The 26,063-nt window shown below is 38.7% G+C and overlaps 1 protein-coding gene across 6 annotated transcripts in view; it reads right to left on the bottom strand.

The window, feature by feature from the left end:
• Mtmr1 (myotubularin related protein 1) overlaps positions 1 to 26,063 on the bottom strand; it is a 59,087-nt gene that overhangs the window by 15,317 nt on the left and 17,707 nt on the right. For all 6 annotated transcript variants that reach the window (XM_051141728.1, XM_051141729.1, XM_051141730.1 and 3 more), the window contains 9 exons: positions 24,859 to 24,934; positions 16,253 to 16,347; positions 15,807 to 15,914; positions 13,322 to 13,423; positions 12,818 to 12,901; positions 12,023 to 12,172; positions 11,160 to 11,348; positions 3,390 to 3,575; positions 2,218 to 2,424 (listed from right to left, as the gene is read on the bottom strand). In XM_051141728.1, the coding sequence (XP_050997685.1) occupies positions 2,218 to 2,424; positions 3,390 to 3,575; positions 11,160 to 11,348; positions 12,023 to 12,172; positions 12,818 to 12,901; positions 13,322 to 13,423; positions 15,807 to 15,914; positions 16,253 to 16,347; positions 24,859 to 24,934 (1,197 nt within the window). The remainder of the gene's footprint in view (positions 1 to 2,217; positions 2,425 to 3,389; positions 3,576 to 11,159; positions 11,349 to 12,022; positions 12,173 to 12,817; positions 12,902 to 13,321; positions 13,424 to 15,806; positions 15,915 to 16,252; positions 16,348 to 24,858; positions 24,935 to 26,063) is intronic.

Here is a 26,063-nt window from a genome sequence, read left to right as displayed (position 1 = left end):
GAGTTCAAGGCCAGACAAAATGAGTCTAGGACAGCCAAAGCTACACAGAGAAACCCTGTCTCAAAAACACCAAAAAAAAAAAAAAAAATTAAACTTTTACTTCTTTTAGGAAGCAAAATTTCAGTTTATTCTATATTTATATGATGATGGTTTTATAATTTTTCTTTAATATAACTGGCACCAAGAAAGATGAACTGGCTAGCAAACGTTTCAATGAAAATGATGGTATCAAGGGCCACTCCTATGCCAAGTGCATAGTACCAGTGCAGGGAGATTTAATAAGTATTTCACAAAGTAGGACATATTTTATAAATGCCAGGAAGAGGGCTGAGGAAATGGCTCAGTGTGGAAAATGCTTACTAACCAGGCAGAGGGCCTGAGCTTGGGTCCCCAGCACCCATGTAAAAGCTGGGCATCGTGGCACATGCCTGTAACCTTAATAGTGGGTGGCACAGACAGGCTGTCTAGCCAGTCTAGGCTAAATGGTGAGGTCCAGATTTAGTGAAAAACCTGTCTCAAAGGTGGAAAGGGATAGACAAAGACATCCTGATATCAACCTTTGGCCTCTACATATCCACATGCATGAACACATCATACACATATGCACAAATAGTAAGAAATGCCAGGAAGTCTGACAGTGAAAACATTGGTAAAGAATCTATAAGTGCTATCCATTTTGGCATAACTTGAAGAACCAAAAGTCTCACTTTTCCTCAAGCAAGTCCAAGAATATACTTCATACCTTTGATATTTTATATTAATGCATTTATACTTAAAGGTAACATTCCCAACCACATAAAGAGATTTGCCAGTAGCACTGAAAGTTCAAAGAATAAAAAGATATCTAAAGGGTGAGCATTCTAAGAGAAGTTTTCAAATAAAAAAAAAAAAAATAAGAAAGAAATTACTATGGAGCACAATTATTCAATCACCATATAGAGAGCTTAGAATATTATCAATGAAACTGCCACCCGGAAAGATATAAAAACAAGGAAATGACCAAGTAATGTTAGCATCTAACAATCAGAGTGGTGAGTCCTAGGACGAGTTGGACGGAGGCACAGCTGAAGAGCTACACTCAAGCCACATGTGTACATGTATAAACATTTGAATGAATAAATGACAAAATTATTTTTAAAAATCTCAGAGCTGTCATGCATGGTGGTGTATGCCTTTAATCAGAGCACCTGGGAGGAAGAAGCAGGTGGATGTTTGTGAGTTTAAGCCCAGCCTGGTCTACATAGTGAGTTCCAGGACAACCAGGGCCATATAGTGGGACTCTGTCTTAAAGCACTACCCCTATGTCTTCCCCTGCTGAAAAGAAAAAACTCTTACCTTGTTATATGAGGTGGAGTGGGTGTTCAGTTTTGTTGTTTTGGGTGATCATTTTATTTTACTTTAGAGATTGTGTATTTTTATTTATATATTGTGTATGAGGTCATGTTGCATGCCCTGGACCTGGGGTTACAGGTGGTTATGAGCTGCCATGTGGGTGCACTCGCTTCCTCTGCCAGAGCTACAAGTATTCTTAACTACAGAGCAACACCAGCAGCCCTTCTTTTACATTTTTAATTATGATAAAATATGCAACATAAAAGTTACCAATGGCTAAAAAAAATCTTAAATGTCCAGTTCAATGGAATTACATATTGTTTTATAATCATTAGCACCATCCATTTTAGAATGTTCGTCTTCTCAAGTTGAAACTCTGCAACTTCATTTTGGACTTCTAGCCTCCATAACAGTGAGAATACAAAATGTTTTATGTTACCCAGTCTGTGGTACTTTGTTATATGGAAAACCTCGTATATCCATACAGAACTGACCAATTACAGGTGTCTTCTGAGTCTTTTGGAGGCAGATTAGGAGTCTTGGGACTGAAGAGAAAGGGGAATAGTGTCCTGACTAGTGTATAGAAGGCTCCTATTTGGGGTGACAAATAGGTTTGGGGACTAGAAAGAAGTAATTGTTACACAGCATTTTGAATGTAGGTTAGAACACTGTATTTACTTTAAAGTGATTAATTCTGTGTTGTGTGGATTTGACTTCATTTTAAAAGAAAGGCTATACAAAATAAGTCACGCCAGTATTACATTATGGAAATTCAAGTCAGATGCAAAGGAAAAAGGCTGCTCATGTATGCAAATATGTTACCAAAATGTCAGGCAGATATATATGTGAGATAATAAAAATTAGACATAAGCCAGATCAACATACCAGTGCAAACCTGTGTCCAAAGCTTATCCACTCCTTTTCTATGAGAGCCTCAAATCCTTTGATAGTCCGATAGTAACTATCCAACATCAGCATTGCCAGAGACGTGAGCTGGGATGTTCGATCCCACCCATCACTGCAGTGGATCACCACGGAAGTTTTCCCAGATTCTATTTTATCAGCAATTCTTACTGCCCCAGCAAGGAGTACCTTCAGAAAAGAAGGTGAAATAGAGATGACTACATTAGGTATTAACTGCTATATAAGAAAATTCTGTGGAAAAGTTTGGATGTTCTGGTCAATAAACCATTTTAGAATAACATCTAGGGCTGAGGGTCTACTTCAATGAATCCCTAGGTTCCAGCCCCAGTGCCCCAAATAAAACAAAACACAAAACAAATAACAACAACAACCAACAATAAAATTAATTAAAAATCACCAGGAAGTGTTAGCACCATGTTTTCTTTTAATAAAGGATCACAAAATTCTGTTAAAAAGCAGACTTGCAAGGTATATTGCACACCTGTAATCCCAGCATTTGGGAGGCAAGTTCAGGCCAGTCTAGTTTACATAGAGTTCAAAGGCAGTCCAGGCTACCCAGAAAGGCCCTGTCATTAAAAATAAAGAAACTTGGGGCTGGAAAGATGGAAGAGCAGTTAAGAGTGCAAATGCAATGTTGGTTCCTGGCACCTAAGATAGGGAGCTCACAACCACTTGTAGCTCCACCTTTAGAGGATCCAATACAATCTTCTGGCTTCTGCAGGTACAGACAGTCACATGTGTATGTACCAGCCTCCACATATACATATAATAAAAATAAAAATATAGCTCTAAAAAAACCCAAGTTTTAAAAAACGCAGCACTAGAAAGGTGGACTCTGAAGGATCAGAAGATCAAATGAACTTCAGCAAATTTGGAGGTGAGCATAGGCTACAATGACCCTGTCTCAAACTTAATTATTAAATAATTGATAATTAAAATTGTGCATTTTGTCAGAAAAGCCTTCCACTAAGACCATACATAGCCCAACTGTTTCCAGGAAGAATGTTCAAAAGTTCTCCTACACAGCCAAGATGCATTAATATGTAATGTTGAAAACAACTTAAATAGAAAGATTTATGGCAGATGGTTAGGTGTCTGAATTAGGAAATAGATAAAATATTGAACTTCTTTACCCTTATATATTCCAGCCAATGTGTCCCATCCACATTGGATAGCCACCGTGACTCATCGATGGAAGGGTACACAATCTCCTTTAGTTTACGCAGTGACTCCCTCATCACATGGATATTGTGGATCTCCAAGAACAGGAGTTCTGCATTGGGGTAAGCACTTTCACTTTCATATCCGCCACCCTTTGCCTATAAAAAAGCAAAAAATAAATATCACTTCTTGAATTAACTTTCTACACTTTCTACTGTAACCAGACATGGAACACTAAAGAATCAACAACTCCGTTGTTAAATAAACTACTATACCCTGTATGGTTGCCCTAGACCTGCTATAACACAACAGGGTACCACAAACTGTCAGCACAAACCAACAGAAATGCACTATCTCACTGCACTGTACCACCACCACCACCACATCTCAAGGTCAGAAAGCTGATATAGGTGCCAAAAGGTCAGACTCCCTTAGAATCCTCTAGAAGAGTGTGCTACTTTTCTCATTGCTATGGCAAAATATCTAGCAAAAGTAACTTAAGGAAGGAAAGTGGCTCACAATCTGAGAGGACACATACAGTTCATACAGCAGAGAAGAAATAGTGACAGATGTGAGAGGTGGCTGGAGACATGGATGAATGTTGCTACTTAAATCACTTTCTGCTTTTTTTATTGAGTACAGGACCCTACTCTAAGGGATGGGAGTATCTACATTCAGGGCAAGTTTTCCCTTCTCAGTTGAACCTTTCTGGAAAAATTTCCAAAGTCATGCCCAGTGGTGTGTCTATATGATTCTAAATCCCATCAATTGATGATCAAGACCAATAACGACAGAAGGTACTGTTCCTTGGCACTCCTGCTTCCTAGTGGCCCTAGGCATTCTAGGTTTATACATTGGTCACTTTAATCTCTACTTCCATGTTTATATTTGATCTTCTCCCCTTTGTCTCTGGCTCTGCCTCTGCTCTCTTTATAAAAATAACCTATTAGGCGAGCAAGATGGCTTAGTAGAGAAGGCACTTGCTACCAAACTTGGTAACTTGAGTTTGATTGATACCAAGAACTGATACTGTAAAAGGAATATTTTGTGTATTGTATGGATGCAACACCTGTCAATTAAAGAACATATGGCCTACGGCTAAGGCAGGAAATAGGTGGGGAATACATCAGGCAAAAGGGATTCTGGGATTCTGGGATTCAGTTTGTGAATTTCATCTGGAAAGATGTGAAGAGGATGGACTTACAGTGCCTGAACTCAGGTAACCAGCCACATGGCAGAATGTAAATTAGTATAAATTAGTTATTTTAAATTATAAGCTAGTCAGAGAAGAACCTAGCTATATGACCTAGGTATTTGGAAAATAATAATTAAGTCTTATGAGTCATTAGGCCAGGAGCTAATGGATGGGAGGAAAGCACACCCCCTCCACACACACTACAGATATAGTAAAAGGAGAGAACCAAATCCTGCAAGGTTGTCTGTCCCCTGGCCTGTACATATAAGCATGCACACATGCATGCAAATAAATGTAATTTTAAAAAGAGACATGTCTGCTACACTGAATTAAGGCCCACTGTAATCTAATATGACTTTGGTTTAATTTGATTAAATTTATAAGGAGTCTTTCAAAATATACTCATAAGCACTAGCAGTCAGGACTTCAACACATCGTTTTATTAAAGATACAATTAAAGCCTTAATAACCCTCTTTCATCCATTATGGTTTTTATATCAGTACCAACTGGCTTTTACTCAAGGTTCCTTCTGCTAGTGCCAATTATCTAGCTAGAAAATATCATATTATTACAAAATTTCTGGATAATAAAACAATTTGGAGTTCTGAAACCACAAAGTTTATGTTATCAATTTGATAAGAGAAAACAAATGTAACAAAAAGGGAGATAAGTGATCTTATAAAAGAAAACCTGGTCTGTAGCTAGGTTACACTTTACAGAGGTAAATATTCAAAATACATTTAGATGAGAGTGCAGAAAAACTGGTGGGAATATAAAAAGCTACAGCTGCTGTGGAAGATAATTTGATGGCTCCTTAAAAGTTACACAAAGAATTCCCATATCATCCAGCCACTATGAACAGTTGTGTGCGAGTTTTATTTAAATACCTTTTCTAAAGTCTTTGGTCTATATACCTATGAGTAGAAGAGCTGTATCACAATACCCAGTAGGGAGAAACCATTTAAATGTCCCTAAACAGATAGATGGGCAGATAGAATCGAATCTCTCTATACAGTGGAATATTATTCATCCAGAAAAAGAATAAAGCACAGATATTACAAAATGGATTAACTTTTTAAATGAGTGAAAGAAGATAGATACAGAAGAGTTCTTAAATGTATGATGCCATTTTTATGAAGCATCAAATTCAGGGGAATCTATAATGATACAGGCTGAGCAATGGGAATGGGGAGTGAGAACAAATGGATATAGAGTTCCCTTTGGGATGATGGATTCAGACAGGAGAGCTACTCTTACAGCACTGTAAACATGTTGGAAGTCCTTGAAGTATAAACTAAGAAGTTTTATGTTACCTAATTTTATCTTGATAAAAAGGTAAACATATATGTAACACAAAGACATACTATTAATTTAGTCTCCAACCAACTATCCAATGTATACAAATGTCCTGTCTAGCTCAGTACTGGAACAATAGTGAGTAAGGACAGTGGTCCTTTAGGCTCTCCAACTTTGGTGGGGTAGACAGAAGACAGCAGGGTCAAGAGCAGCACAGGGCTGAGGGTCATCTGCTCGAGGACAGCACAGAAGGTGCCAGATACCTGGACAGCCAAAAGAAAATAAGGCACAAATCAGAGTGCAGACAAGAACACCTAAGACAAATGGGCACAGAGATGGGTAAGGGCATAGCTTACTGAAATGAATAAACTCTGCACAGGGCATACCACGACAGTGGTAAAAATGATGAATGATGAAGTCAGAGAGCATGCAGAGACTTGATGATATAAATGAGCAGGGCCAGACAGTAGAGGAATGGGGTCATATTGGGAAGGGCCTAGGAGGCAGGGGCATTCTATAGGCAGATTAAGCACAGAGATGCAATCATCTGGCTGAAGGAAGCAGGACATAGATAGACATCTCACTTGAGATATTTAAGAGACAACAGGAAGTGATGATTTGAAACAGTGGGAACGGATAAGACAAATGATGCCTATGATTCTCTGCTGGGTTACCTGAGATGATAGCATCATTTATTGAGAGTCTATTGGAGAAGGAATATATTATGTGGAGAAGATTGTTTGGTATTGAGTACAGGGGGGATCAAATGACTCTGTAAGAAAATTCAGCTGGAGATATTTATAGGCCATAGGATAGGTCTGGAACTCAGAAAAAATATAAGCTGTGAATATCAATGTGGATGGAAGACAAAGGAAGACAGAAACATGCTGCATGGTGTTCCGGAACAGTGTATAATGTAAGGACAGAAAAGTAGGCCAGAAGTCTGAGGAAGACCAATATTCAAGGAAAACAAAAGAGAAGAGGGAGAGATGGAGAACAGAAGGGAGAGATGATAGAAGAGAGGAGATAAGGAGGGATCACAAATGGGAGGGAAGGAAGAGAGTAGAGAGGGCAGGGAGAGGGAAGGGGAAGCGAGGAGAATATGAAGGAGTAAAGTCCTGGGCAGGCAGGAGAGGGCAGGGAAGGAAGACAAGGCCCAAAGAGAAAGCCACCTCTTTTGCTACAGCTAGAGGCAGGAAGAGGAGGCAGTTACTGTCAGATATAGCTTGTCCTATAAAAAAGCAGTCAGTTTTTGAAAATGAGGGTCTGGGCAGGACTATACTCTTGAACAGTCATACATAGGTTGAAATGAGGAGTTGGTTAGAGAAACGTAGAGGACGACCCAGCAGCATCAAGAGCCCAATTAAAGCTGGAGCACATGAGTCTAGAGTGGTCCTAACTTACACCTTATGAGCATTTTCTTTGAAAACATTCAGAAGCCCAGGATGTGGACATGAGAAAGGCACACAGGAGAACTAAAGTGGATTGCAAGGCAGTAATGACTATTGGGCACCTACTTTGTGTTAAGCTGAAAGCTGGGTATAGAAATCAGCCTCTAGCTCAGAGGTTAAGGGCACTGACTGCTCCTCCAGTGGTGCTGAGTTCAATTTCCAGCAACCACATAGTGGCTCACAACCATCTATAAAGTGATCTGGTGCCCTCTTCTGGCCTGCAGGTGTACTTGCAGACAGAGCACTGTATGCATGATGATAAATAATAAATCTTAAAAAAATAAATAAATAAAAAAAAAACAGCCTCTAGGAGCCAGCAGCCAGTGGAGAGGAAGCTCTGTGAGGTGATAGGCTAGAGTCTCACAGCATGTATAGAGGCAGCATGCACGCACTAAGAATTGGAATGAACCTGGGGAGCATAAAGTGAATTTGTTGCCTAGAATCTGATTATAACAATGCACAGAAGACAAAGGCATTAAGCCAAAGCATACCAATTCTATAACAGAACTCAGGGATCAGGCATCTGGGGAGGTCTCAAGACAAAAAGGAAAGACAGTGAGAAAGGAAGCCCACTGATACCTTGGAAGGAGCAGGGTGTGAGGGCTAGAGAGTTCTAGAAAACAAAAATTTGTTGGACAGACCTATATCTATCAGGGCCAAACAGCTTGGGAGAAGCTGGTGATATGGGAAAATGTTACCTATCTGTGCTTAAGTTTGCAATCTGATCAGTATAGATAGGGCCACCACTACTATGCCTGTTGAGAAACAGAAATCTGCATACCTTGGGAAACAGCTAGCTAGGCAACTTAGTTTCTTAGTTTCAGGATCTGAGAAATCACCAGTCAGAAGTGTGGGGAAGTGGCCAGTTAGGTAAAGACAGCAGAGGCTCTGTGCTGACCATGAGAGGCTTCCGGAACTGAAAGAATTATCCCACAGAAGATGAAGTGAGAGAGAAAGGAAAGGACCCACTGGTATAGGATGTGCAGAGCTTTGTTCTTAGATCAGTCTAGACAACATGGTGACGACTATTGACAGTGACAACACATTACATACATTCAAACTGCTAAGGGTAGATTTGAAGTTTATTCACTTCAAAAAAAGTTTGTGAGGTTATGCCTGTTTGTTGCCTTAGTTTAGCCACTCTACAAAGTAAATATACTTCAAAACATCGTGCACACCATGACCATATACAACTTTTGTCTATTATTACAAATATTTTTAAATAATAATAACGCAACTAAAAGGAAGCTCATTCTTCTATCCTCTCCATACAGTTTTCTTATATGTTGTAACTCTTTGGAATAGTACTACCAGGAAGGATTCAGAGAGGTAGAAGACTGGCAATGATTCAGCAGTCATGAGACGTTAAGGCAACTGCCTGATGAAGGATGCCTTTGTACAATAGGCTGAAAAGTGGCCCCCACTGAAGATACTCACAATAAACCCCTGCCAACTGTGAATGCAAGCTTATTTGAAAAACAAAATGAAACAAAACAAAACAGGCCTTTGAAAATGTGGTTAAAGACCATAAGCTGCAGGGATAATCCTGGATTACCTCAAGTGGGCCCTGAAGGTCATTACAATATCCTTAGAAGAAAGAGGAGGAAGAAACATAGAAAGACGCACAGCAGGAAGAAGTCAAGTGAAGATGAGGTAAATTGTAGGGTGTAGCTACACGCTCAGGAGCACTGGCTGGGCCATGAGACACTAGAGGAGGTGAGAAGCAGACGCTCTTGGAACCTTTAGAGAAGAACTTTATGAGGATTTTTGGATTTGTGACAGTTTAAAAGACAGCCGCAGAAAATCACTACTCTCCCTGCCCCATTCTTCTCCCACCTTAGTAACCAACAGCATAACTTAGAATCCTGGGTGGCAGCCCTGACCACAGAAGTAGTCAATTTGGTAGCTCTACACATGGAATACGGGGGTGGGGGTGGGGCGCCTGCTATCATGCAGAGCCCTTCACAGGTACTATTCCCACTTAGTTGGTATCCTTACACAAATGTTGGCACAAGACACTAGTATCATCTCTTATCTTGTGGGGCAGGTTAAGCAACTGGTGTAGCAAAACCTAGGAGTTCTGAAGTTCATGCCAAAGATCTCACTGTTCTGCCAAACTATCTCTTAGGTGGGTTTGAGTTCGCTGAGGTTTTGTGACCCTGGAGACAGCCAAGTAGAGATGCTAAACATAAAACAGGATGGGGATTTGGTCTAACTTTGGGAGGGTTCAAGGCTGAAGATACTTTCATGTGCAACTAAGCAATGGAGACATTCATAGCTTAAAGTCCTGACTCAGAGAAGATGACCTTGGGAGATTGTTATAGGACCAAAAAGGATACCCCCAACAAAGTTTAAGTAACACTACCATTTGAAGTTCAGAAAACAGGAACCAGTGAAGGAGAATAAGAGGACTACGCTGAATAGTGAAAAGAACATGGAGGTTGGAGTGAGAGGGGTTTATGAAACCGTGAAAGCCAAGAGAATGGAACGGTCCATCTAAAGAGTCATTAGTGATGACAGCAAAGTTCAATGCTCCCTCAGCGACAGCCACTATAAAAGTAGGAGGTTGGCTTTTCGGAAGCTATAGCTAATTCATGATGGAATGCACATTAGGGAAAGACAAGGAACAAGCTGACAAGAGAAAGCTGGACACACAAATACCCAGGGTGGATGATGATGGTGCCCTAGCCATCATTCTTCTTGTCGTTCTTATAAAAACCATGTCCTACCACATTGTTGGACAGATCCTCACAGTGACTCAAATGTCCTGCCCATCTTTCTGACTATATAAAGCCAGCTCAAGTGCCAACTCCTCTGTAAAGAAGTCTAAGTCTATGGCAGGACTAGCCATTTCATCTTCCCCTCCTCAGCAAACAAAACTCACTCCTCTTATTTTATAGCATTTCAAAGATCTGCTTTTGTTATTTCCCTCAGCACCCTACTGGGTGCTCATTAGATGTGGGTTGTCCAAGTGTCACATTGCAAGTATGCACGGAGATGGTAACAGACTGTCAGGTTTCTAATACTTGAAATTACTTGAGGAGAAGGTAAAGTCCTCTGACTACTGAATGCATGTCTCCAGGTACAGACTATTGGAAAATCATCCACGGGAAAGAGAAATGACTCAAATCAAAGTCTTTCTTAAGATGGGTACAATAGCTTTATCTTAAAGTTTTCATTCTTATAACGGACTCAGCTCCCTTCAGCTAGTGGAGCCCAAATAGGAGGCATATTTAGATGTGTTTGTACCATATTTCACTGCCATCTCACATATGTGAGTACTGCTTTAGGTGACTTATGGGTATTTTATATATTTGCAGTTTCATATAGCTGAGTCTATTCTAAAAGAATATATAAAATATATAAAAATAATATATAAAGTATACAAAAAATATGAATTGATTAGGTAATCAGTGAATTCATTAGAGGGACTTACAAGGGACATATGGTTGTTTCACTAAAATACATACTCATTCATGTAGTTCTCTTTCTAAGGCTTTGCTTAACTGAGTCATCAGACAAAACTGTGGAGAGTAATGAAAAAGACAAGATTCCAGGCAATGTAGGATCCAGGTTCATATAGCTGAGTCTATTCTAAAAGAATATATAAAAATACATAAAAGTAATATATTAAACAGGGAGGGACAGCCACAGACTACATCAAAAGACCCACAAGTTCACATGACAAGGAATTCAATGACCTGTCCCCAAACCACGAAGACTTATAGAAAGCATGTAAAAACAAACAAACAGAAAGAAAAACCAAAACAAATTTTCTACAAGGCTACTGAACACTTACCTTGTTGGTATCAGCAACACTGTTTTGTCTGGCATCAAAGATGATCAGTTTATGTGACTGTGCATTAGCATCCATTATTGTTTGCAGGTATTTTTCATCTTCTTTGCAGCGTTTATCACTGGGACCGACCAGTGGCTGGCTACAACGTGTAATTGTTGCCTGACTTTCTGGGTGAATCCATGACAACACCTAATGTTTTAGAACAACAAATAATAAATATCTGCTGATAGATATCATTCTTAAAACACTATATTATCTAATTAATTGGTAAAAGGTATAATCTCTCCTAAAGAGTTTCCTGTTATGAATAGGTAAGCTACTCATAGCACAGTAGTGGCCAAGAGACTTAATGTGTTGGCCACACTGAAAGAAATCTGATTAGACACTTAAAAAACCCTTTTTGCCTTTGGGGAAAAAAAAAACTTAAGTCAAACGATCAATAAAATCTAGTCCCACTTCTATTTGACTGGCTAGTTTCATTTTTTAATGCAAAAATAAATCTTTGTTCATCTATAATAACATAAATATCAGGGTGAGGTCTCCTGTTAAAAACAAATCTGTAACTCTGCCACCAGGTCTCCCATTTTCCTACAGTGCTCAAATGACATGAAATTATTCTGATGTAAAGTGTGGACAAAAACTATCACTTCCTTCTGGGCAGGGTAAAACTTAAGGTACCTTTGCATTTAGAAATAAAACATATACAGGAGTGAGACAGATCAAATGAGTGTTTATATATCGAGGTATTTCTTAAGCATCAAAGGTATAGTCAGGTTTATAAGCTAATTTTTCAACTCTCCATTTTTGTTACTAGATCCAATGTAGTGTCTGTTTCTATCTAAATGCTAATGCCTATTACTTACAGGGACTCTGCCTTTTGCTCGAAAGGCTGCCACTTTTGAAAGGTCATCATCTTTTACATTAGTTGGCACAACAATGATGGCAGGGTAGGTATCGCAGAGCTCATAATTACTGTTTATTTTGGATATTTTCCAACTCTCATTAGGCAAGCCCTGTAGGATATTAAAGAAGGAAGAAGAAGGGGAAACACTCATCTGTACTTTGAAAAAAAAAACACAAAATTAAGTATGAATCACATTTATTTCTTACTTTAAATGAAAATTCATTCATAACTTGTACATTGTTACTTAACTAATAATGCCTCAAATCAAATTCATGGCAATTTGGGTCCTTATTTACCAAATCTTTATGAGAACATCTGGATAGGGGTATGGCTTAATAACAGAACACCTGCCTAGTGTGTACTAGAGAGAGAATGGAGAAGAATGGAAAGAAGGCAGGTAAGAAGACAAACAGGAAGGTAGAAAAGACATGCAGGAAAATAGCAAGGTACAAAGGAGGATGAAGAGGAAGGAAAAGAGGAAAGGAAGAAGGAAGAAAGGAAGGAAGGGTAGTTTCTCAAAAATCTGAGTTTTAAACCTTTGGGCACACATTGTACTAATCCCTCTGGAAAATGATGAGTAAACAATGATGGAGTCAAAGGCACAGGAGAAGCGGGCACCCAGGAAACGAGAGTCAACAAGCTACAAGAGCTACGGACAACTTGATGGACGGCTTCTTCTCTACTACCACATAGCTAACCTGTCAGCATAGATATTTAAGCTATCATATTCCATTTCACAAGTCACATACTCTACCTGTCTCTTATATTCAGACACTGGATCATAAACTTTCCAGCCATTAACTGGAAACTTTTCTTTATAGTTGAATGCAAATAGCACCTGTACACAAACCCCACAAAATACATGTTAGTATTTATTATCATATAACAAATAGCAAAGTGTTGTTCATTTTGTTATCAGCTGAATGTGTTATAACTCCTATTTTAATCTGCAAAACTTGAAGTAGCAAATTAGAAGCCTGCCTTTCTTTCTCCTCCCTCTCCTTCCTTCCCTCCCTCCCTCCCTCCCTCCCTCCCTCTCTCCCTCCCTTCCCTCCTCTATTTCTGGGATTAAAAGTGTGCACTGCCACCACCTGGATAGAAGCTTTTCTTAATCATTATACGGAAGAAATGGAATCCAAATATTTGAATTTAGTTGCAACACAGAAAAGAGATAGAAACAAACTTCAAAGGAATATGTAAATATAAAATTATTGGATACTCAGATCTATGCAGGAAAGGCTTGCTTTATTATACTTACCTGACTGTTGGAAAGAGGAAAAGCATGCTTATTGAGGTTTTCAAATATCCCAAGTTTTCGCTGTTCTTCCTGCTTATATGCAAGTCTCAGGTTCCTCATATCCTAGTAAACAATGAACAAAACTCAGTTATTCGACATGGATTGAGCACCTGTTAGCCAGATACCTTGATATACATCAAAGATTTTTATTTATCTCTCATTTTGTACTCTACTGTAGTCTACTTCTCCAACTAACAGAATGTCTCACTATATACAACCTTGGCTGGCCCAGACCTTGATATGTAGACCAGGCCAGCCATGAATTTATAGAGATCCTCCCACCTCTGTCTCCTAAGTGCTGATAGTAAAGGCATATGCCACCACATGGCTCATTGTTTCTTTCAAAGAAGTGTTTCCATGCACAAGGTATCTGTGTTATAGTAGGCATTGGCAACTGTCTACAGAGCATGAAGAGTGGGAGAGAAAGACTTGACATTTTACTATATACAGCTTTCGGACTTTGGAATTATGAATCATCTTGTAAAAAAATAAAACTCAGGGTAGAAAGATAACCCAGTGGTTATGAGTACTGGCTGTCCTTCCAGGGGTATCCAAGTTTAATTCCTAGCACCCACATGGAAGCTTACAACCGTCTGTAACTCCATTTGCAGGGGATCTGATCTACTGCCCTCTTTTGGCCTACACAGACACCAGGAAAAACATGTACACATATGAAAAATAATAAAATAAGCCCGGTTTGGTGGAACATGCCTTTCAAGCACTCAGAAAGCTGAGGCAGGAAATATCTATGAGTTTGAAGCCAACATCTGTCTACATAGTGAGCTTCAGGCCTTCCAAGGCTAAAGTGTGAAAATTGATGATGTGAAAACAAACAAACAAACAAACATCCAACAACAACAAAAATCAATAAAAATAAAACCCCACACCTTGTGAGGTTCTCAGGCGTGAGCTGAGAGCCTGGTCTTTGTAATTCCAGGCCAAGGAGTATTTAAATCAGCTGTCAGCAAATATCCATGCCAGCCACAAAATACCTTTAAAATACCATAAAATACTTACGGGTACCACAGTAGCATTGTTTCCTGCCATGTCTGCTTTTCGAGCTACACTGGCTATGCAAACACCCTGGTAACTCACTTGCTGTTTAGAAATGCATAGAGAGGAGGAAAAGAACTATAAGCTGTGGAAGAGTGCGCAAGAACATGGCATGTAGCTTAGTAGTAAAATATGTGTTTAGAATGTGAGAAGCCCTAGGTTCTACCTACCCAGGAAAGGAGGAATAAGAATGGAGAGGGATTAAGATTTATTGACTTTAGTGAGTGTGAGGAAATAGGCATGTTACAAAAAATGAGCTCTACAGGAAAGCCAGGAGGAATGAATGGGAGGCAAGGATGCGTGGAGGGCAGCTGCAGAAAAGTGCACTTCCTATAGTCTGAGAGTGAGATGCTCCCAAAGAGTTATGAGAAGGGGCTGGAGACATAATTCAGTGCTAGATCACGTGTCTCGCATTCATAAGGCCCTGGCTTCTAAGCTCCCTCCAGTGGGGGTTGGGGAGTTACAGGACTAATGACAGCTTTCAAAAACCACAGACCTATTCAATTCCCTTCCTAAGCAGCTGCTTGGCACTGTTCCCCAGGTGGAACCTTGTCTAGGAATGGAAAACAACTGCCATGTAGGGCCAACAGTGAGTCTAGACTTGAGCCAAGCAGACATGGAGATGTCCTCAGATTCCAGCAAACAGATTATGCAGTAATCCAAATTCCAATTTTGGAAGAGATCTTGACAAATCTGCAGGCAGGATATATCTCTTGATACATTAGGTTAGTTTTTGTTGTTTTGTTTTTTGAGACAGGATTTCTCTGTGTTATCTTGGCCGTAGACCAGGTTGACTTTGAACTCACAGTGATCCGCCTGCCTCTGCCTGCCAAGTGCTGAGATTAAAGGCGTGCACTACCATGCCTGGCTAGTTTTTAATAAACTCTCTTATATGAGGTAAAGTTCTTAGGCATACAACTTAGGCATTTGAGGTATTTCTTTTGGTTACCATCATTAAAGTCATCCCACACACACTTATCTAACTTCTTAAAGGAAGTAAAAAGGAAAAAAAAATGAACCTAGTTCAAGGTAGAAAGTTCCAACATAGCCAAGATGCTTCAATCACAAGATTTTTAGAATAGGCTGTCCCTTGGGGAAGGTTTTAACCATTTACCATGTTAAAAGTACTTCTAAAACATCAAACTGTGAGATGTGACAAATGATGCCAGCACTTAGGGTGCAGGTCACATTAACTAGAAACATTTCAGCTTTCAAAAAGGATTGCTTTCATGAAGTACACAGTGGTTTGCATTCACTAATATAAGATTTGAAGGAGTTGTTGCCCTGAAAACAGTACAAACTGTTCCTATGATCCAAAGATTATAAGGGCCATGAGTCAACAGTTCGGAGTGGAGTGCCTTCATGTGAGTGTTCTCCTGCGTCTGAAGCCTACCTTGCACACGATCTCTATTCCACAAGAGTTATCCCCATGGCTCTGTGCACCGATCTTCTCAACTCTGCTGATCACTCCAAGGGGAACATCAAGGATGAAATGTGGGTCCTAGGTTTGAAAATGAATTGCCTATCAAAGTAGGTCAACAGAGTTTTCATGTTTTAAGTTGCTCCAGACTCATAACATATGTCTGTTTACTTTTAAGTGTTTGCCCCAGCTAAGAAGCTGGCATTTGAGAGATAGTATAACTCAGGAAGTTTATACCCAGACCACAATGACACTTCTCCTCCAAGTCTAAGCACAACTTTAACATTTTTCTTAAGGACCAAAGTCTCTTCTAATTCACTGTCCTGTAGAATCTCTGTGATGCTAATTCAGGGGACTCTACTTTCTTCTTTTACTGTTCATAATATTTTAAAAAACAAAGGATACCTTAAAAAACTTACCCTTTCTACATTTTTGAAGTACATTTTAAAATCCGTCACTGTAAGGGTTCCACTCACTGCACCCATAAATGGGCAGATATACATGACATCTTTCACTGAAAGAAGAAAACCAAAGTAGCAATGACTTATAGACTTGTACTTCAGTAACTTTGAATCTGAGTTTCCAAATACATATGCACAATCAGTCTTCTAGGAATTTAAAATGTTAAAGAATTTTATCAGTTATTATTTTACATAATGACATAGATAAATAGTCTTCTGATATAGTTCAACACTCTGATTTACTACTTACTGAGACTTTAACCTAAAAAGCCTTACAATATGTTTATTTTGTCCTTTTCCCCCTAGGCAGTTAATATTTTTCCCTAGTTGAAAAGTTGATAATGCCCTCATCTTCATATTCTCAGATGAAAACATTAACCATCTCTGAGAGCTGGACAGATCATCAGTGTGCAAACACTAAGCTAGAGTGCACATTTGTTTGTCAACTGAAGGAAGTTGACACCAAAATCCATTCTTATATCATCTTCAAAAAGATGGGGAACCCTCAGTGTAGTTTGCTGGCATCCTATTTAGGCAAGCCAAAGATCAACCTCCTGACGGTGGTCTTGAGCCTCATTTTTATGAAAGGCTACTGTATCAGGGAGAATCTGCTCTTTAACTTTCTGTTCCAACTAGGGCTGGATCTCCAGGAGACAAGTGGTCTCTTTAGAAGTACAAAGAAACTCATCACCAGTGTATTTGTGAGACACAGGGGCCTAGAGTACAGGCAAATCTCGTTCACTGAGCCAGCAGAATAGGAGCTTCGCTGGGGAGCTAGGCACTCCTTTGAGATCAACAGGGTACATACCATGAGGCTTTTGGCCACTCTATAGAAGAACCAGCCCCAGACATGGTCATACCAGTACCTTGAGTCATTGGGAGAGTTAGAATACAGGGACACGAGTGAGGAGTCCCATGACAGCGATGATGATTCCCATGACCCCACCAGCAGTCCTCATCCTCACTAATAGGCGTTACCAAGATGATCTTATACCTGTGCCCAAAGGCAACAGACAGTGAGCGTGGGGGTGGGGGTGGGGGGTGCTTTGTGCTTGCTGGTGTTTTTGGAATTGCGCCCTGTGTGTAAGTTTGAATTTTCAGCTTGTTTTTGTATTTGTCCAAGCTTTTGTACAGTTTTGTGAGATTATTTAACTGGCTGCTGTGCTGTTTTGTGTACTGATCGTTATGTTATAGTATCAGAGTTGTGCTGCCTTTGTGAAATGAAGTAACAGTCTGTTTGTCTTATTCTGTTTATGTAAGATCATGATAGAATGTTCTTTGGTTGTTAATATGACTCATCAGGAAAATATTGTCTGGGGAAAAGTTAAGATCTATATAAATATTATTTGAGCATAACATGAAAAAAAAGTTGGTAATACTAAAATTATTAATAATACTCAGAAGATACTGAGCTATCATCCTCTAAAATGATACAACATAAAACTAATAAAAGTCAAATACTGTTTGAAGAGAAACTGCTTGGCAGCTGAAGAAAACTTGCACCCCTTCAATGAAGTAGAAAAAGAAAACTTCTTTCACAGGCTGAGAATAAAGCTCAGTGCCTGAGACCCTAGGCTGGTTATGTGCCAGAAGGAGGGCTTGTTTAAAATCAGTCAGACAAGGCTGTCCATGCCTTTAATCTTAACCAGCACTCAGGAGACAGAGGCAGGAGGATCTCTGTGAGTTCAAGCCAACCTGGTCAACATAGTGAGTTACAGGACAGCCACAGTGAGACTTTGTTTCAAAACAAAAATTCCTTATCAAAGTTAACGTTCTCTTTGTTATCAATCAACTGTTCAGAGCTATTTAATTCCTGTGAGTATTAAAAGACTCATATCTATCACAGAGATTGTGCATCTTTCTGCAATGTTGGAGTGACCAGAACATGCATAGCTACAGACATAAGTCATGATAGTAGGATGATTCAGCCAACTGTCAAAGCACTCTCCTTATTTTTTCTATAATTTAATATATAATGAGTGTTTTCTGTTGCTAGGGTTCTGGGTCTAATATAATTGTACATAATCCCTGATCATAAGCAGCTGAGGGCCTGTTAGATTTGACACATAAAAATCACCATCACATTATAGCCTGATAAGTAATTTCTGTAGTGATATGGACACACACAGGGATGGACTTTCACTTGGCAAAGAAGCAGGTGGGGGAGGGGAGGAAAGGGAGGGAGAAAAGAGAGCAGCAAGAGTTGTTAGAATCTTGTTACCATGGCTGCATCAGAGGGTGCAGTGAGGGTAAAGGGTCATGAAGCCAGGCAGAAAGGTTGGCAAGGAATGTACCAATAAATGCAGCTATAGAATGTCAAGGCATTATTAGTATGCTGTCCTTAAAAAATAAAAATAAAAGCATTACCCTGTGGGTTTACAGCATACGTACAAGTAAAATGGATAATAGCACAAACAAAGGTTGGAGGGGACACATGAGAGTATACACTTGTACAGTTCTTACCCTACACATAAAGAAGTATAAAGCTGTGCAGGGTCTGGTAATGGTAGTACACACAGTAAATCCAAGTACTGTGGAGGCAAAAATGGGTGGATATCTGTGAGTTCAAGGAAGGCCTAGTGAAAATAGAAAGTTCTAGGAAAGCCAGGTCTATATAGTGAGACTTTGCATCAAAAAATGTGAAGAAATTTGAAAATATAACAAGTAAATCAAAGAATAAAATAAAAAGAATTGTAGCAACTACACAGATAGAAGATATAAAATACATTCTGAGAGAAAGTACTCAATTAATTAGCGAGATAGAGCTCAGCGGCAAGGTGCTTGCCTAACAAGCATTTAGGCTCTCAGTTCAGTCCTTATCACTGTAACAGAGGAAGAAAGAAAGAAAGAAAGAAAGAGTACTCAATTAAACAAAAAGACCAAAAGATAAAGAAGATAGGAAGAACTAAATGAGACAAAAGAAAACAATAAAATGATAAACTTAAAATTATAGTAATCTAACATGTTAATGAACACAACATCACAAACACAAGGCACAGATTGTCAGACTGTGGGCAAAATCAAGATCTCAACTATATGTGGCTCAAAAGAAACTCACTGTACATAGAAAAATGAATAAATTAAAAATATGGTACATACATACAATGGCACTGTACTTAACATAAAGAAGATGAATTCACGATATTTATAGAAAATTGAAGGCAACTGGGGAGTGTTAAGTAAAATAAGCCAGATTTGAAAACACACAAATACTGCATACTTCCTATAATATGCAGATCCTAGATTTTTATTGTGTGTATGCTGTGTGTCTATTCATATAGATCATGAAACTAGAAGGAAAAGAAAAGATTGATAACAAAATGTGTGACTCCAGCTCTACTGGTAGGATGCTTGCCTAACATAGATAAAGCCTTGTATTTGATCTCTAGTCCTGTAAAATCAGGTGTAGCGGTATACACCTGAAATCCTAGCACTCAAGAAGTTGAGGTAGAAGGATCAAGAGGTCAAGAGCAGCATTTTTAGAAAGAGTTTGAGGCTAGCCTGGGCTACATAAGCTATCTCAGAAAAACAAACATGCATGAAAACACCACAATGAAACCCATTATTTTGTATACAAATTTACAAAGCTAAAAAAGACATAAATACTTTAAAATTGAAATGGGTATGTTAAGTTAATTAGGATAAAGCTATAATATCTATAATAATATGAAACAATGACTTTCACAGCAAAGATTAGTGCCAGGAATAAAGAAAGTAATTTTCCATTAACCACAAGGTCAATTCTTTAGAAGGTCATAATAATTATAAAGATTTATGTACCTAGAACTCCAAAACAGAGAAGTGAAAGTATTGATATTCAATGGGACACAGACATCCACAATAAAGGAGAGAAGTGCAGGATGAGTAAAGACACAGAAGGTTCAAACAATATCAACAAACTCAACCTAATTGGCATCTATAGGACACTCCAATCAATAACAGCACAACACCTGTTTTTTTCTGTAGTATACAAAACACTCAAAAGGCCATATTCTGGGCCATAATACAAGTCTTGAGAAATATTCAAATCATAAAATTTATGTTTCCTGAATACAAATGGGAATAAACTTAGAAATCAACAACAGAAGAGCATTTGAGAAATTCACAAATATGCAGAAGTTAAACAACTCATTATTTTGTTATTGGTGGTGGTGTTTTTGTTAGTTTTTCTAAAAGGGTCTCATCTAGCATGAGCTGACCTTAAACTATATAGTTCCAGATGAATTTGGACTTCTGATCCTCCTGCCTCCACTCCTGATAGGAACAATATACTCTTAAGTACTATGAGGACCAAAGAAGAAATCAAAAGCATTGAATGCCATTAAAGCAAAAACACTAAATCATAATTCATGAGGTGGTGGGAAGCAATGATTGGAAGAAAATACAAACATCCAAACTAGAGGAGAACAAAGATCTCAAATCAATGACCATGGTTTCCCACTTAAGCAAAGAGGGGAAGAAGAGAGAATAGAATACAAAGTAAGCAGACGATAAGCAATAAAGATCCGAGTGTAAATAAATGAAATAGAAAACAAATACAATGATGAAACCAGAAGCTAATTCTTTGAGAATTACCAATACAATTCAGGGAGAAAGGAGAGAGCATATACATATACATTACAACTTCAGGATGTGTGTAAGACCATGTCACCAGTGTACAGACACTAAGAGGACATGAAAGTAACATTCTGATAATGATTTCACAGCTCCAATTAGATGGGTGAATTCTGGAAAGATGCGAACTACCTAAGTTTACATGGGGAAAATGCCAAGATAAATTAGCCATCAGCTACTGAAGATATTATATTAAGTAATTAAGACCTTTCCACAAAGAAAAATCAAAGTCCAGGTAGTTTCATGGGCAAACTACAAATTATAAACTGGGAATAATTTTTTTCCAAAATAAAAGCTGAGAGAAAATAGTTTCCAATTCATTCTATGAATTTAGTATTACTGATACCACAAATTGAAAAGCCATTACAAGAAAAGAAAACTATAGGTCATTGTCTGTCATAAATACAGATTCAACACTCCTAAATGCAATTCTAATATATCAAACCTAACATTCCATAAAATGATAATACATAATAAAGAAAGAGTTTGTCCTGGGACTGTGTAGATTAAACATTCAAAATTAATTGATGCAATCTACCATATTACAGGTTAAAGAAAAATAACATTGTATTGATACAAAAAATGCATTTCACAAAATTCAATTACTGATTACAATTATTACCAAAGTAAGAGTAGGAAGAAACTTCTCTGATATAAGAAAGGACCTACAGCCAACATCACATGTAATGGAGAAAATCTGAACACTTTCTTTATGTTAGGAATAAGAACATCTTACTCTCACCCCTCTCCTTAATTTCATACTGAAGGCTTGGACTAGGAAAAGAAAGCAAAGGCATCCAGACCAGAAAAGAAGAAGCATACAGGGGGAGGAAGTCCCCCTCAGTCACAGTCATAGGGGAGGGGAGTAAGGGGAAAATGGGAGGGAGGGAGGAATGGGAGGGTACATGGGGTGGGATAACCATTGAGATGTAATATGAATATATTAATAAAATATATTTTTAAAAAGGAAGAGGAAATGGAACCCTCCTGCACTCCTGGATGTATACTAGCACATCAGCTTCCTCTGTTAAATGGCCTGCTCTATTCCTTACACATTTATCCAAGAGAAAGTAAATATGTGTATAAAGGCTTGTGTAAAAATGTTCATAACAATTTTATTTATAACACAAAAGCAGCAGGAACAACCCAACTACCCAACAACACCCGGATGCACCTTTACCATGAAATAGTAGTCAGCAATACAAAGGGATGATGGTTAACTGATGTCACAATATGGCTGAATATCAAAAGTTATTTGGTTGAAAGAAGAAAAATGCTATAATTTCACTTCTGGATGGTACTAGAAATATAAAGTAGTCTACAGTTTTGTGGCATAGAGTAACAGACAGGAGAAATGAAAGGGGATGACATAAGGGAACTGCTGTTAGGGTTTTGGATATGTTCATTACCATAAGAGTGACCATGGCTTCCCAAGGATATACTACGTCAAAACTTTGCCTGTTGGAAAATAATACTCAGTAGGGAGTATTTTCCTTTACAGTGACCTACTTCATACTTTGCCTCCAGGAACATATCTTATTTAAGTTACTTATCCTCTGCAAGCCAGTAGAGGAATGTAAAGTGCACTTACAAAAATTAAGGACGTGCAGATGCCCCTAACATGTAACTGTAAAATATTTCTAATAACTGGGAGAGGAGTGGGGCTATGTGAGAGGCCCCATCTCCCAAAGCTCCATTTACAGAGTAAAAAGAGACACAAACAGGAGAGAATGTACACCAGGACCACAGAGAGATCCACAAAACCTTCTTACTACTGCAGCTGTGAGCTTACAATCCAAGACTTTACAGGACTCTTTCTAATACAAATGGGAGTCTAAGTACAAAGTGATAAATCAATCACCAAGACTCGTTCTAATCTCTTCTTATTGGACTCTGGCCTACTGATAAAGGCAAAGTGATCCATCCCTTTCCATATTGGACACTATAATTCTGTAGCTTACTGTCTGGAGAAGTAGGGCATACCATATAAACAGATTGGAAGACTGAAAGAGTAATGCTTTAAAAAAAAAAACCAGTTGAGTGGAGAGTGGGATATGACTTTCTCACGTACTCTGGTGCCTCACATTTGACCATGTCCCCTGGAGGGGGAGACCTGGTGGCACTCAGAGGAAGGACAGCAGGTTGCCAAGAAGAGACTTGATACCCTATGAGCATATACAGGGGGAGGTAATCCCCCTCAGGAACAGTCATAGGGGAGGGGAATAAGGGGAAAATGGGAGGGAGGGAAGAATGGGAGGACACAAGGGATGGGATAACCATTGAGATGTAACAAGAATAAATTAATAAAAAAATAAAAAATTTTAAAAAAAAACATCCAAAGAAGGAAGAGTCAGAGAAGCCAGAGGACCACAAGGAGAGAAACAAGACCCACCTGCCAAGGAAAGAGTTTCAAAATAACACATGGATAGTGAAGAATGTTGACAGCAGAGTCACCAACTAGGGTAGTCATCCTTAGCTGGAGGCTCTGGTAGGCTAGCCCAACCATTCCTATGTTCCTAATATGAGATGAATATATTGAGACTGAACACCCATGTTGGGAGAGAGCCATGAAGGAATAAGGAAATAGCCTTGCAAAGCCAACTGTCCAACCCAGCTGAGATTAAGAAGTACCCAGAAGCCCTTCCCACCCACCAACTCTCTCTTGAGGTATGTGTCAATTTACTATAGGTAACCCTATATGGTTACCCTCATGCCATTACCTTTATAAGACAGGGTGGCAGCACATAACTTTTTCTTCCACTAAAATTATATTTTCTTTTTATTTTAAATTATATTTTCATTAATCATAGAAGCTGACAAAAATTCTTTGCGAAGTTCTCAAAACTGTTACTAAGATATGCTACTGATAATAATAAAGGGCTGTTCTGACAGAGAGACACATCTGCTCCTGGCAGCACCTCCAATCTACTTCAAAGAAGATGGTGGACACTGAGGAACCTCCACTTGGAGCTTGATTCAAATGTGGCCAAGAAGCCACTGGACAAAGAAAAAAAAAAAGAAAAAAAAATTGTCCTTATCCCAACTGCTGACATCAGTATGTCCAAACTGTGAGCAAACAGAACACTGGAAAGTCGATGTACCCACTTTGCAGAATGGAGGTAGGCCAGTGCTTGACAATTCCTGTTGACCAGAAAAGTCTGCCAGATATACTGGGGCTATAGCCTGAAGATTGAATGCCCCAATGACACAGGGCAATCTTGGGTGACTGCCTAGGCAGACAGCAATCTCTGTCATTGTTATCGTTTTGGAGGCTGTTGGCATTGTTTTGGTCTTTTACTTCCTGATTTCTCAAGTAACATTTATCCTTCTCAGGTCTCTGACGGAGTTGAAGACTAGATAGTTATAGTCTCATAGTTTCCTTTATTAAAGATTAAAGACATAAAAGCTTATATTGTTTAGGATCTAATAAAATTATTTAGGATCTAAAAAGATGTTTTGAAGGTGGTAAATGCAAGTTATGATAAAGTGATTTAGGTACAAAACTTTGGATTCAAAAAGATAGGATATATAGTGAAGTATTTTCTCCAAGGTTGTCAAATACACATGGACTGGAGATTGTAAATAAAATTTGTACTTGATAGCTTAAAAAAGAAAGATATGCTATTGAGGACTTCTACTGATACATTTCTTTAATGGTGAAAAAAATCCATCAAACCCGTGAGATAGCATTACACTCAGTGTCCAAACAACTCTCATTTCATGAGGAACAGGCAGGCTCTTTTTCTTTTGGTAAACACTCAACTGCCACTTACCTGGATCCTCTACTTTCTTCTCTTAAGGTAGATGATGCCGATTAGAATGAAGAGACCTGGTCCTCCAATCTCCTTTCCACCTAATTAAATCAGTCTGGCTAATCTCCAATATACACACCATCTATACTCACAAAGTGCCACTTCATGGAATAAGCAAATGGTACACATTAAACTTACCAATGGCCTTAATTGATTCTCCTGGAAAAAGTGGAGCTTCTTCCATCTGTGCCAGTTTATTTCCATCCCTCAGAGCCTGGCAAGAAACCAAACAGGAATAAATCTCACTTTCCATCTGTAAATTGAGGAGAATTCTGGCATTTTGGGATTTCTTGATAAGGCTACAGAAGCGTGCAAAAATGTGTGCTCCCTCCCCTTAAACGGTAATTTCAAAGCTCAGCACCACAAGACATCATGCTGCATTTTCTAACAAATTGTTACAACATATTTACAATTAACAGTTAGAAAGCATTAATACAGAAGTGGCTTGACAGGACAGATACTGTAATCACTGCACAGCTGTTGTGAGGTACCATCAAATTTGGAAATAAGGTCAGAAGAAAATGTGACATTCTGAGTATGAGACTAATAAATAGAAACACTAGAAGTGAGATGTTTAGCCAGAGTAGAAATGATCCAGCCTATGAAACAGTTTGGGAAACCCTAAAGCTAAATTAAAATGACCAGAGAATGATCTCAGAACAGTGCACAACCCAGGAAAGCCCTGGGTTTTAGCACTGAGTTCCAGCTACATGCAAACATATGAGTGTCTTTGCATACACGTGAGTATGTGTGAGTATATGACAGGGAACAGAAGAATGGGAAGGTCACTGTTCATTCCTTCTAGGCTGAGATTTTATTGGCAGATAAGAACACACATTAAAAAGTACTGTATAAATTTTCCTCTAGTTTATGTGTATAAGGTGTAGGAGACACACAAAATTCATGTTTAGATTTGAGTCTCATCTAATACTCCAAAATATGACAAGTTTCAAAAATTGGAAGCTGTGTGCCAAACATGTGGGATAAAGAATACTCAGCTTGTATCGTAGTGTGTGTGCTGTGGTGCAAGTTGTGTTCATCTGCATTCTCAAGGCCAATTCATTTTTATAACTAATCTTACTCTTTAAGAAAACTGCTAATGGATTACTAGGTTTCCTGGCTAGGATGACACTAAAAGAAGATTGCAGGCCAACAGTGTGACTTGGGAACAGGCTTCTTCTAAGCTTTGTTGTATGATGACAGATAGTTCTTGAACTAAAAAGCTAGGACTAGAGCCTAAACTTGGGGCCCATTACAAGGTTCTACCACCAGTCATTTTCTCCTGGGCATCTCTGACACAATGTGTCATGAATAAGAATAAAGTGATTAAAAAAAAAAAACCA

Source organism: Acomys russatus, chromosome X, assembly GCF_903995435.1.
Source record: "Acomys russatus chromosome X, mAcoRus1.1, whole genome shotgun sequence".
In the NCBI taxonomy this organism is placed as follows: Eukaryota; Metazoa; Chordata; class Mammalia; order Rodentia; family Muridae; genus Acomys; species Acomys russatus.
The sequence above is the reverse complement of the archived record's forward strand: the minus strand, read 5'-3'. Positions and strand labels throughout refer to the sequence as shown.